Here is a 13,371-nt window from a genome sequence, read left to right as displayed (position 1 = left end):
TTTAAGGACAACAGATAGTGCACTTTAATCTGTGCTCCTGATTCTGCAGTCTTCTGTATGTATGTTTAGCTATGATGGTTTTCTCTAACTGTTCTGATGAGGTTTCATGGGATTAATATACTTGTTACTCACACTGTCTAAAGATGAGCTTGTACAATCACTGCCCTCCGTTCCCCCTCACTGACTTCAATATCTGCTCCACTAAAAATAGCAGCCTTCCATCTGGAGCTGCAGTAAGTTATCCCAAAGATTGTATGCAAGCAACTGTCACTCAAGCCTGCAGCTCTGTGGCTACTCAACATTGCCTAGCCATATGGTTTAATGAAGGAATTTGACTTTCAAGAAATTTTTAAACTGTCAGCTACTTCTCTTGAGGGGTTTTTTGATATAAAGTTAGCTTACTGTTTTTTGTTTGTTTGTTTGTCTGTTTTGTTTTGTTTTGTTTTGTTGCTTGCTTGTTTGTTTTCTGAATTTGTCCAAAAATACAGTATCCCAGAAGTTTTTAATGTTTTTTTTTTGAACACTGTCAAAGGAATGTCCCATGGTAAACAATAACTTGGAGAACAGGGAGAGAGGCTCCAGGTAGAAAGACATAGTGCCTTTTACCTCAGGGGCATATTGTTCTCTTGATTGTTCTTGGAATTGTTTTCGTGCCTTCTAAGACATATATTTACACTCAATTTATAAGAGATGTTGTTTTCTGTTGAATGTCAGAACATAGCTATAGAACTCAATCTGGTCAGGGTACCCTGAATCTGGATATGAACTTTTGCCTTACTTGTGTGATTTCCTAAATATAATCCATAGTCAATGCCAGGCAGTTGTGTTTAAACTGGTTTGTCTTGAGAAAGTTCTGCCTGTAGGTCCTGTATAGTCTGTACAGGCAAATCCAAGTCAATATATTTTCCTATGCAAACAATCAGTCTTGCCTTAATTGTTTATAAGGACATTATTAAATAGGTCAGTCAGTATAATTCAATTACAGATTTTGTAAAAAGTGGAAAGGTGCTTAATATTTTATAAAATACAATATTGAATTTGCCTTTGAGAACATATTTAGAATAGAATAAATATTTGTGACTTATACACTTCTTTGATTTAGATAATTAATCAGGTATCTCATTTTATTATGAGATGACATTCAAGTTTAAGATATACATTATGCATTTTATCAGTAGCATATCTAATATATAAATACAGTCTGTATGATAATTTCTGAACAAAAGTCAAGTAGGTGGCTTATTTGAATAATACAATGTGGCATATATTATATGGGGCAATCATGGGAGGGATACTTAGCAGAACAAATAGCTCTATCTATGAGTACATAGAGGATACCCTATTATTCTTCAGATTTTCCTTATTTAATACAAAATTGTGTATTGGTTAGGGTTTTGTCAACTTGATACAAGCTAATCGTGAGATTAGAGGGCACTTCCACAGACTGGTATGGAAAACATTTTCTTGATTAGTGATTGATGTGAGGTGGGATGGTCCAGCTCACTATGGGTGGTACTACTAACCCTGGGCAAGAGTTGGGGGTCATAGTTCCTTTAAAAAACCAAGCTGAGCAAGCTATGTGGAGGAAACAAATAAACTGCATTTCTTCATGCCTTCTGCTTCAGTTCCTGCTTCCAGGTTCCTGGTCTGAGTTCTATTAGAAAGCAGACTGAGCAAGCTAGAGGGAACAAGCTGGTAAGTAGCACTCTTCCACAGACTGCATCAGTTCCTGCCTCCAGATTTCTGTCCAGTTTGAGTCCCTGTTCTGACTTCCTTCAATGAGGAACATAACTTGGAAGCATAAGCAAACTAAACCATTTACTTGTCCAAGTTGCTTTTGATTATGGTGTTTATGGGACATGTTATCAGAGTCATGGAAAACAATCTAAAACAATGGGGGAAATGTCATTCTTCTTAATGACCACTGCATCAACTAGCACTGATTGTGATACATGCATAAAGAAGGCAAACTGAGCAAGGACACAAAAGGAAGTTGACCAAAGTTTGGTTAGTCATTGTTTATCATTCACATGCATGCACAAATGTCTCCCCTCAACACACACACACACATACACACACATTAGTTCCCACTAGACTTCTAATATCAGCATTTTAGACTGGTGAATAAGGAATCTATCTCTACACTCCATGACAAAGCCAACTAGACAACCAGCAGTCAACGATGAAGCTTTGGATCAGAAGCATGTATATCACAGTGTATGTGATGAATGTAAAATCAAAGGAAAGGCCTTGGAAATTATGTAATGAGAAGCAGAACATATCTGCAGAGACTGGGGAGTGTTACTAAGAGGAATACGTGAGAGTCAAGTGCAAAGCAGTTTGCAGTAAACTTTATCCCAGTTATGGGCTAATAATATAAATATACCTAACATAACAGTTTCACTAAACTCTGATGTTTGTTGCTATTGTTACTAGAAGGTTAAAGGGAAAGGCTCATGTTCATCCTAGAACCACTACCCTCTGCATCCTTTCTCTCAATTCTTCGTGTTTCATGGTTGGTTCTTGATACCTGGCAATTATCTTTATACCTGTGGCAAATCACTGCTTTCACTACTACTCATTCCTTCTCTTTTACTGTTTTCTAAATTCTAATAATTATCAAACAATCACAGTTCAAAATGTACTCACTTACACATTGTCTGCCTCTTCATCAGAATATAAATTCTAACAGGAAAAACATTATTTATAAACTGGTCATAGATTGTTTAATGAATATTATCGAAATTATTACATGTATTCAAGGCTATAAAATGACTGATATATATATATATACACACATATATATATGTGTGTGTGTGTTAGATGAATTTTAATTATATATCTTAAAATATCAAACCATATGAAACCAGGTCATGTTATTAAGAGGCAAAGTAGCAATAGAGTCATCAATAACTTATTGAGAATTTATTTTAGTCAAATGTATACTAAAAAAGACCCTTTAATTTTATGTATGTGATGTCTACTACTATTGAAAATCTACTATTGAAAGTCATGGCCTAATGTGAGAAAAATCTTTTGTGTAGTATGATGCAACACTATTATTAATCACCTCATTTTGTTTCCCTGTATTTTTTTTACATTTAATTTTGTAGCACAAACCAAAAATATCACAAGCAGAACCAACTATGTTGGGAGGTTCACATAACTTAATTAGAAACAGAATTTTAAGTAATAAAGAACTTTGGTAAATTAAACTCAATAGCAATTTAATGGAAGCAAATGTATTTACTATTGGATTTTTACAGAATTTTACTGGTACCTAACATGTTTATAGGGAAGGGCATCCAATTTGGTACTTTATGAATAGCACAATGCTCAACTATATAGAGATGAAAAAAATGCACTTATCCATTTTAAAAGTCAGGAAGAGATGGCATGGAGGTCCCTAATGTGCAATGCTAATCAGGCCAATTCCATTCTGAGAGAGTGAAGACTTCAATGAGATATGCAGATAAATCAGTCAGCTATATCTTCAGTACAACAAAGATGTTAAGATACTAAATGGTTCACTAAACTTTCCAAGAGCTATAATGCCTAATCTAATCCTTAATCCTGGGAAAAGCACACAGTTTATAAGAACGTGACACAGCTGGAGAAAAGAAGAAATTCAGATATAAGGTTTTATAATAAATAATTAAATATTAAAGAATCTTTGAAAATATAACTAAAATATATAAATTTCATCTTGTTTAGGAAGAAAATATAAACTGGGTTGTATGTGACAACTGGCAAGGAATTATCTTATAGCAACAAGCTCTTAAATATTTACATTGTTTCTTTTAAATAGGACTAGAGTAACTAGAATGGAGGTGCCTGGCCACAATTTATTCATTTCTGAAACTTCTATTACAGAAATTATGAAATTATTGACCAGATTAATGACATTTTTCATTTGAAATTCATTCGTTCATTTAAGGTCTCTCCTTAATCATTTAAAGCTAAAAGCCATACATGATTTTCTAAGCAATCTCATAGTCAAAGTCTGACATCTGAGCTTTTCATTTTCCAGAACACTGTAATATATGAAAGGATAAAAAATACAGTTTGGCCGAATGATGCAACTGCACACATTCCACTGCTTACCAAATTATTTCTTAGGATTCCTCATGAATACATCTCCACAAACCATGAATTCTAACTGAACAATTTCTACCAGTTTAGAAAATGGGTAGCAAAGTGATTCAGATGTGAAATAAATTATCACAAACATTAAACTTGATGTCCCTTAGCGTGTTGTGGCCTTTGGGTCAGATGATGCGTGTAATAACACCACTGAAACCCTTCACGGCAAAACCAGGATTCTCCTGTTTTCTGATAAATATATGGCATAACCTTGGCAAACGGGATCCAAGTGAAATACTGAAGAGGATCCAAAAAGCAATGGATGGCATTATGTGATAGTAGAAGGAAAAGTATGCAGCTAGAGAATTTAAAAACCCAACCATTGACCCACCTGGGGATCCATCATATTTACATTCACCAAACCCAGACACTACTGAGGGCACCAAGAAGCGCGTGCTGACATGTGCCTGATATGGCTGTCACCTGAGAGGCTTTACCAGAGCTTGACCAATACAAAGGCAAAATCTTGCTGCCAACCATTGGACTGAGCATGGGGTCCCCATTGGAAGAGTTAGAGAAAGGACTGAAGGAGATGAAGGGGTTTGTAGCCCCACAGGAGGAACAATATGAACCAACCAGACTCCCTTGAGGTCCCAGGGATGAAACCACCAACCAAAGAATACACATGGAAGGGACCCATGGCTCTAACCACATATGTAGCAGAGGATGGCCTTGTTGAGCATCAAATGAGAGGAGAGGCTCTTGATCCTGTGAAGGCTTGATGTCCCAGTGTAGGGGAATGCCAGGGCGGGGAGGCAGGAGTGGGTGAGTGGGTAAGTGGGTGGGTGAGAGATTGGCTGGGTGGGTGGAGGAACACCTTCATTGAAGCAGGAGAAGGGGGTATGGGATAGGGGCTTTTAGGGCAGGAAACTGAGAAAGGGCATAACATTTGAAATGTAAATAAAGAAAATATCCAATTTAAAAAAGGAAATATTAGAAACATTAAAATTAAAAACAAACTACCAAAATGGAGAACAGTCCCACCAAGGATTTAAAAAGTGTAGTAATATGACAGTGACCTACAAAGAGAAGTACAAAAGGCAATACAGGAAGTATGTCCTGAGGAGGAGGCAGGGGGATGATGGAAGAAGATACTGACATCAGACTGGGCAGCAGTGTGGTACCAGAAAGCAAGCCTCGTAGAAAACAGGGAAAGCCATACCCACATATTGTAAACAGGGCTCCAGCATCGCTGGAGCCTGCTGGACATGAGAAGAAGCAACTTCAAAGCTCAGTACCTTTGTCTTATCTCGCATGGACCCTTTGCCCAGGATAGACATCTTAGCACCCGTTTCTTCTTGTAGCCTCTTCAAGGAGTTTCCTCTTGGTCCAAGCAATTTCCCCACAAAATTGAACTGAAAAAAATCAACAGCATGTCTGAATTAAGAAAGAGAAAAGTATACTTTGTATCAAGTATAACTAATGATTACAAGCTTTTCAACTTTATCATTGAGAAGTTATGAGGTGTACCACAACAGATATGTACACATGTGCACACAAAAAACACTGGAAATTACTTCAGACTTCCAATCCAAAAATATCTTAAGGGAATACTACTTCCTAAAAGAGACCCAAGATTAATTATATAGTGAAAATATTATATATTCAATAATCAAGTAAAACACATCATCTGGCAAAAAATACTAAGGTGCCTCAAGTAATACAAAAGGTTCTTCAAAGCTATAAATATACCCAATGCTAGACAATGTTAAAACAATGTTAGAAGCAGTTTAGTATGTGTATTCTTCTAAAATTCATTCTGTCTCCTTCTCTCTCTTTCTCTATGTGTGTGTGTGGTGGTGGTGGGGCACACATATGTGTGTCTCCTCTGTGCTCAGGTATACATAGAAGCCGTAAAAGGGCCCCAAATCAGTTGAAACAGAAATTTCAGGTGCGTATGAGCTTCTTTAAGTGAGTGCTGAGGATCAAACTTGAGTCCCCTGGAAAAGCAAAGCAAGATAACACTGAGATGTCTTTCCATCCCTGAAATATACATTTTATATTTAATTTAATGTCAACGATGTAGGCTGTAGAAAAAGTTAAAGTTAGAAACATAAGAAAGACAAAGGTTTTTTTATACATAGACCATCATTGGTGTCCAATAAATCTTAATAAAATCAATCTTTTTTATATTGCCAATACATAATTGTAAAATAAATCTTTTGAGAGAGATTATGTTTATAATGGACTAAAATATTTTAGAAATAAATATAACTATATAAATTCAAAGCCATTGCATAATACATAAAATATAATACTAGAGATATTAACTATATAATTGATTATCTACTTAATAGATAGCATGAGATAAATTGAAATATGTTTGAAATTAATCATATTAACGAATATGGAAATATACATACACACATATATATTCCTAAATTAATTCCAACTTGAGGTATAATGAAATTCTAATTACAAGGCTTTAGGTTAATTTATGAACTAGGTCTAACATTTCTTTGAAAAAGTGAAAATTCATACCAGACAAATCCTAGAAACAAAATAGTACACAGCCATTCTTATTGCACGGATTTATCTATTTCACCACTAGGGCTCAAATTAAAGTTTAACACTCTATTCCCTTTCTGGATATGTGATTCTTTCTTGTTTGCCTCCCCATGCAGTTTTCTTAGAGAGCCTGGAAATCCTGGATCAGGTCTGGGAGAAGTAACTAAAGCAGTCTCGTGCTGTGGTTAAGTCTAACTGCCTTAGATGATGTCTTACAGGATCTGCTCTTCTAACTGGGTAAAAGTACCACATACAGAAACTATGGTTTTCAGTTCGGATGAAGTATTTTAACAAGCTGTTTTCCAAAGGTCTTAAATCCCAGCCAACCTGAAGATCTCATAACTAAGGGACCATGCTTGAGTGGAATAAGTTGGCACCAAGCACCATCTTGTGCCTTGAGCTGAGAGGAGGTTAAACGATTAGGAGTTAAACTGTACACATATAGGCATATACAGCAAATGGTCTCTGATGGAGTGCTGGGTCATTTTACTGTATGCATGTGCTGGTGAAGAGACAGTAACAATGTTTATTTTCATTTGACAACATAGGTATGAGGGGTGCCACACCACCATTCTGCCATAAACTACATTTTACTCATTATGCCACATACTCCGGTTGAGTCAGCTTGACAGGCCGAGAGGCCTGAAAGCCACTCAAGAGGCAGAGAGTTTCACAGAAACTCACCTCCTGGAGTTTGGCGTTCTCATTAACTCATATACTCATACCCTATTCCTGCCTTAGTCTGGTGTATGGATCCACGTGCTCTCATTTAGTATTATCTTATTATAAGTGCCTTTTAAGATTGAATTCTGACATAGCTAAGCCTTCGCCAGTGTTCCAATGTCCTAGAAAGTCCTTGAGCTGACTATGGGCTTGGAATTCATTAAGAATGTTGCCTATTCAGTGACATTCAGAATTGTCTCTGGTATTATACTATCACTTTGAATAAAAGCTAAGTCACTGCCCTACACAGGAATTTACCATCATCTAGGAAGAAGGAATTTTGAGACCTAAGGAGGAACCAGAGTAGATACTTAGAACTATAGATAGCTGAGTTACACCCATACACATGTATTTGCAATGGCCTAGGGGAAAGGTGGACTATACAATAGACTAAAATAGGAACTATGGCAAGGGCAAGAAGCCCTTGACCCTGGCTTCTAAGATTAAGTGGATCTTAGGTGGAGCTCTTTTTGATCCCAGTTGTTAACAATGAATTCTATCCCAGGTGGTTCCTGTTAGACCTTCTGTGTTTGTATTCCTCTGTTTTGTGTAAGAATCCAGGAACCTCTTTGTACCTTGCTGGTGTGTCACCCAACTTCCCTATTTTCTTCTGTATAAAAAGTTTGATGCTCGATTTGACAAATTACATTCAGATTCTACACATCCTTTCCTGTGTGCATCTGTCTATCATTTCATCCGACGCTTTGCCCACCTGTCCCAGAGACCCGTTCCACACAGGCAAAGGGGCCCAGAGGGTCTGCGGCATCAGTATATATATATAAAAAATCAAATGTGGGACCTGAAACAATTATTTATAATCTTCAATTTTGGAAATGTAGAATAAAAATGGAGCTTCCATTTTAAAAAATGTCTATGAACTTACCACGCCACTAAGAGGAAATGGGTCTCATACATGAAATACTATATAATTACACAAAATGTTTTAAATGCTATGAAACAAAGTCAAGATTGAGGCCAGGGGATCACAGAAAGAATTGTTTTGACTAGGGGGAAGTTATGAGATCTGTTCATCCTTCCCACTTTCATTTTCTTACTGGGCATGGAAAAGGGAAAATTTATGAGCATTTTTTTTCTTTTTTTAAAGCTGTCAATGTTTACTGGATATTTTCTTTTTGTACATTTCAAATGTTTTCCCATTTTCAGGTATCCCCTATGGAAACCCCCTGTCTGATACTCCCTTCCCCTAACTCTCTGGCGGTGCTCCCCCACCCACTCATTCACTCCCATCTTCCTGCTCTGGCATTCCCCTATACTGGGGCATCAAACACCTTCAGACCCAAGGGCCTCTTCTCCTACTGATGCCCAACAAAGTCATCCTCTGCTACATATGTAGTCAGTGCCATGAGTCCCTCCATGTGTATTGTTTGGTTGGTGGTCCAGTCCCCAAAACCTCTGGGGGTCTGGCCTGTTGACACTGTTGCTCCCTCCATGGGGCTGCAATCTCTCTCAACTATTTCAGCCCCTTAGCCAACTACTCCATCAGGAACTCCACACATAGTCCAATGGTTGCCAGTGAGCATCTGCCTCTGTATTTGTCAGGCTCTGGCAGAGCCTCTCAGGACGCAGCCATATCAGGCTTTCATCAGCAAGCACTTCCAGCAAATTCTAAATGGGAAAACTTTGGATGAATGATCTAGAATTTGAGGCCCAAGAAATGTTAGAGCTCAACATAAACCCTTTAATGTAAGTTAATGAGCAGTAAGACATTTGTGAACAGAAGAATGGCCAGTGAATGAAAGACAGCACAAGAAGAGAATTGGCAAAAACCAAAACAAAGGAGATGTGAAGGCTTTAACCATAAGGTATGGAAAGTTATAAGCTTGGAATGATCTGGTAACTCTAGGCTGTAATACATTATATATCCTCATTCAACAATATAAAACGTAACAAAATATATTCACAGCAGGCACGAAAAGATAATTTTCTACTGGCAACAAAATTGGATATGGAACAAGCAGTTGAGGACAATTTTAAATATTTGCAAAGTTGATGGCACTGCAAAAAGAGAAGTCTAGGAGTCCTAGCAGCCATGCACATTGAGAGATGGAAAGTGATGAAATATGTTTAGTACTATATGCCCAGTTCCTAGGTAGATGGATGCCTTAAGTACATAACACAAACAGAAAGACAAACAAGATCAGACCATGTGTATGTAGGCAGTGATGCATCAGGTTTGTTCGCGTGGGCGTGGAGGCTTGTGTAGGTATTTGGTCTCTTCTTCAGCTAACCTTGACTATTAGTTTGAGACAAGGTCTCTCACTGAATCTGGAGCTAACTGAATTGGATGGGTTAGCTGTCCAGCAAACTCCATGTACCTTCCTGTCTCTCTCCATGTGCTATGATTACAGGAACACATACCTGGTGTTGACCATGTCCTGGCAATCAACTCAGATTTGCAGGCTTGCATAGCCTTCAATATACTGAAGTTACTTTCGAACACCCAATAAACTTCAACAGACAAGAGTGCTACATCTGAGAATTTTTCATTATTATTACTGTTTTCATAGTTAGCACTTATCCATCTGCTTGTCATACATAATTTCAGATATTTTCATTCTTTTTGAGTTGGTTTGAAGAAACTATGCCTTTTCCACAATCTAAGATATCTAGTTTGTGGGCATACATGTGTAAGTAATACTGTGTCATAATATTTTAAGGATAATGTTGGTAGTAGTGCCTCTATATCAGTTGCTAAATTCAGTCATCCCATCTCCTTTTCATAGTCTAAGTATTTGTCAATTTTGATCAACTTTGCAAAGATATGGTTTTGACTTTGAGTTTTTTCCTCATAATTTATTATTTCATTTTCCATTAAAAAAAAACCCAGAATATTCTTTTGGTTGCTTTTACTTTGCTCTCAAAGGTCACACATTAGTAATCTGAAACATTTTTCTATTCTAATCTAGGCATAGATTGCCATCACAGAAGGCCAGGTCTTGGCTTTTACTGCCTATCTATTGACATTCTGGACGCTATTCTGTTTTACTGCAAGCATGTAGTTATCAGGTTTTCTTGGCTGTTCTCTAATAATATCCACCATCCCTCAGCCTCAAAAGGCAATTTCCAGATACAGTATCTTCCCAGTAGCTTGGCATTCTCACTATCTGGGCTAAGTCCAGTTGGCATTTGCTTGCTGATGTTCCTTGGAGAACAATATTCAAAGCACCCTGTGTTGCTTAATTGCAATGATAACTGTACACGAACAAAGGCTTAATTTGTTAGCTACATTCTCATTCTGCCCTAATGAATAATGTTCATACATGTAAACAGGTTATCTATGAACTAGAAGTTATCTATAATCAAAAGGAAACCAGTTGAACTAATGAATTCAGTAAGAGAACTGTCTAGTGATATGAGGGTGGGAAAAACAGAATACATCAGAGGTATGAGGTGATAACAGGCATAGTGTCACCTGTGAAGAGAAGGTTAAGAAATAAGACAGACCACCCCACCTAGGAACCCATCCCATCTGCAGACACAAAACTCCATCACTGTTGCAAATTCCAAGAAGTACTTGCTGACAGAAGCCTGGTATGACTGTTCCCTGACCAATACAGATGCAGATACTCACAGCCAACTATTCATCACACTGAGTCAGCGAACCCCAATGGAAGGAAAAGTTAGAGGAAGGACTTAAGGAGCTGAAGTGGATTGCAATCCCATAGGAAGAACAACAATATCAACTATCCTGACCACCCAGAGCTCTCAGGTACTAAACCACCAATGAAAGAGTCCACATGGTGGAATCAACAACTCCAGTTACATATGTAGCAAAGTATGACCCTATATGACATCAATGGGAGGGGAGGCCCTTGTTCCTATGGAGGTTTGATGACCCAGCATAGGAGGATGCTAAAGCAGTGAGGTGGGAGTGGGGGAGTGGGTAGAGGAGCACCCTCATAGAATCAAAGGGGAGGGAAATGGGGGAAGGGGTATGGGATGGGGGATTTGCAGAGGGGTAACCAGGAGAGAGATATTATTTGAAATATAAATGAATAAAATTATTAATTAAAAATTAAATGGGAGCTACTGAGAGTGCTATCATTCTAAGCACTATCTTTAAGGAGACAAATATCATTTAAGTGCCCATTTGTGCTTACTGTAAATTACTGTATGGAAATTGTATGTTCAGCAATGACTCAATAAATGTGACTTAATAAAAACATTTACATGACATCTTACTTACAAAATCAGTTTTGAATTGACTCTGACTGTTAACATGTAATGAGTTCAAATGGACAAACTGTGAATTTTACATGACAGAAAAAAATTTACAATTTGTACCTTAGGACATTATGATTATTATCACATGTGAATAATGATGACATTATGAAAGAAATTATGTGTATCATTTCTTTTATTTTATCAATGACCTTAAAAATATCAGAAATACACAGCTTTATTAGAGAATTATATTACTATTAAATATGCAAGTAAGTATTGTTTTAATTATCACATTTGTAATTCATATGAATAGTGTTTTTTATCTCTTCTAGGTGGAAAAAGAATACTCACAGTCATTTCCTCCAAAATGCATATGAAACTTAAATATTTGACTTCTAAAAGAAAAGCATTTTAATTTATCTTACACTATATTTGAAGAATGAAGAAAAAGACTACTTTGTAATTATGCTATAGAAGCCATGACAGGCATCTAAGGAAAAACTTAATTCATGAAAGTGTGTATAAAATGCAGTCATTATTCTATACCTAAGATCAAATATTCTTAAGAAATTATACCACAGAAAGTACATTTAAAGTACTTTAGTTTCAACTTCCTTGTTGTTAAAAGGTTTTAAAGTGCTTTAATGCAAAATGGCAAATGACATGCTTTAGAGAAAAATCAATATTTTTTTTTGTATTTGGTACTAAAAGGGAACACTTTTATGTGTCATTGTGAGAAGACTTGCTGTTACAGAGAAAGCAAAGTATATTTTTAAACAATTTCTTCAAAGTTTTAATCATAATCGTTCTTCACCATAGGCAAATTACATCCCAAATTGCTGAGAAAGAATGATAATAGAACAAAGCCTTATAGAATAATATCCAATCTCTTAATAATTCCTTCAAGTCATGAACAAGCATTAATTTCCAATGATCCTTTATTGTCTGTCCACTGTGTAGGTCTTGAGTTTCTCAGTCTATAAATTTCATCATATTTTATTGAACATGTCAGGACTTCTCCTAAGAAACATATATTTCCCTCGATTGGATACACTATTATTTGCAGATTAACACATTTACTGTTATTTTACAGTACCACTATTAAGAATGCTTGGTTTTATTTAAATTTGTATCACAGAAGATGAGTCACAAATTCTGAGGAAGAATTCCCACAAATAAAGGCTTGTTGGTTAGGTTGGAGACATGCATCAGCATCGGTGAAACTTAAGAGTTTTTCTGGTAGACAAACTTCTAAGACCCTTGAGTTCTATACACAAGCTTCTGAAAAAAAAAGTAGAACACATGAGAGTCTTAATGACTTTGGATTTAACTGGTGAACAGCAAACAAGAGGGGAAGGTAATTTTGCTAACCAAATATTAAAATATAATATTATTTATTTCAAATATCTGTTACTACTTATTTCACTGTGTGTACATCCATGTAAGTTTATTTTCTGTTATTGTGATACAAGGCCATGGTCAAGGCAACGTATAGAATGGGTTATCCAGGCTTACATTTTCAAGGAGATAGAGTTCATGACGTCAGAGCAGAGGGAGCAGACATGGCAGCTGAAGTAGCAAGCTGAGAGTTGAACCTAAGCCAGAAAGCCTAGGAAGTCAACTGGGAATGAAGTCAGATTTGACACCTCAAAATCCACTAATGATGCCTTTCTTCTAGGAAGGCCACACCTCTAAGCCTCCGAACAGCATCACCTACAGAAGACCAAATGTTCAAACATCTGTGATAATGAAATGATCCAAAGAACTTTGATAGAGCAGAATTACCATCACACAAGGAATTATGGTAAATCC

At 36.8% G+C, this 13,371-nt stretch overlaps 1 protein-coding gene across 2 annotated transcripts in view; it reads right to left on the bottom strand.

Annotated features, from left to right (window-relative positions):
• The window catches only part of Khdrbs2 (KH RNA binding domain containing, signal transduction associated 2), a 488,795-nt gene that overhangs the window by 336,146 nt on the left and 139,278 nt on the right, over positions 1 to 13,371 (bottom strand). For both annotated transcript variants that reach the window (XR_015046810.1, XM_021163203.2), the window contains exon 3: positions 5,382 to 5,498. Coding sequence is in view for 1 of the 2 variants with exons in the window: in XM_021163203.2 (XP_021018862.1) it covers positions 5,382 to 5,498 (117 nt within the window). In the remaining variant the exon portion in view is untranslated. The remainder of the gene's footprint in view (positions 1 to 5,381; positions 5,499 to 13,371) is intronic.

This window comes from Mus caroli, unplaced genomic scaffold (assembly GCF_978045245.1).
Source record: "Mus caroli unplaced genomic scaffold, Mus_caroli_1 scaffold_1, whole genome shotgun sequence".
Taxonomy (NCBI): domain Eukaryota; kingdom Metazoa; phylum Chordata; class Mammalia; order Rodentia; family Muridae; genus Mus; species Mus caroli.
The sequence above is the reverse complement of the archived record's forward strand: the minus strand, read 5'-3'. Positions and strand labels throughout refer to the sequence as shown.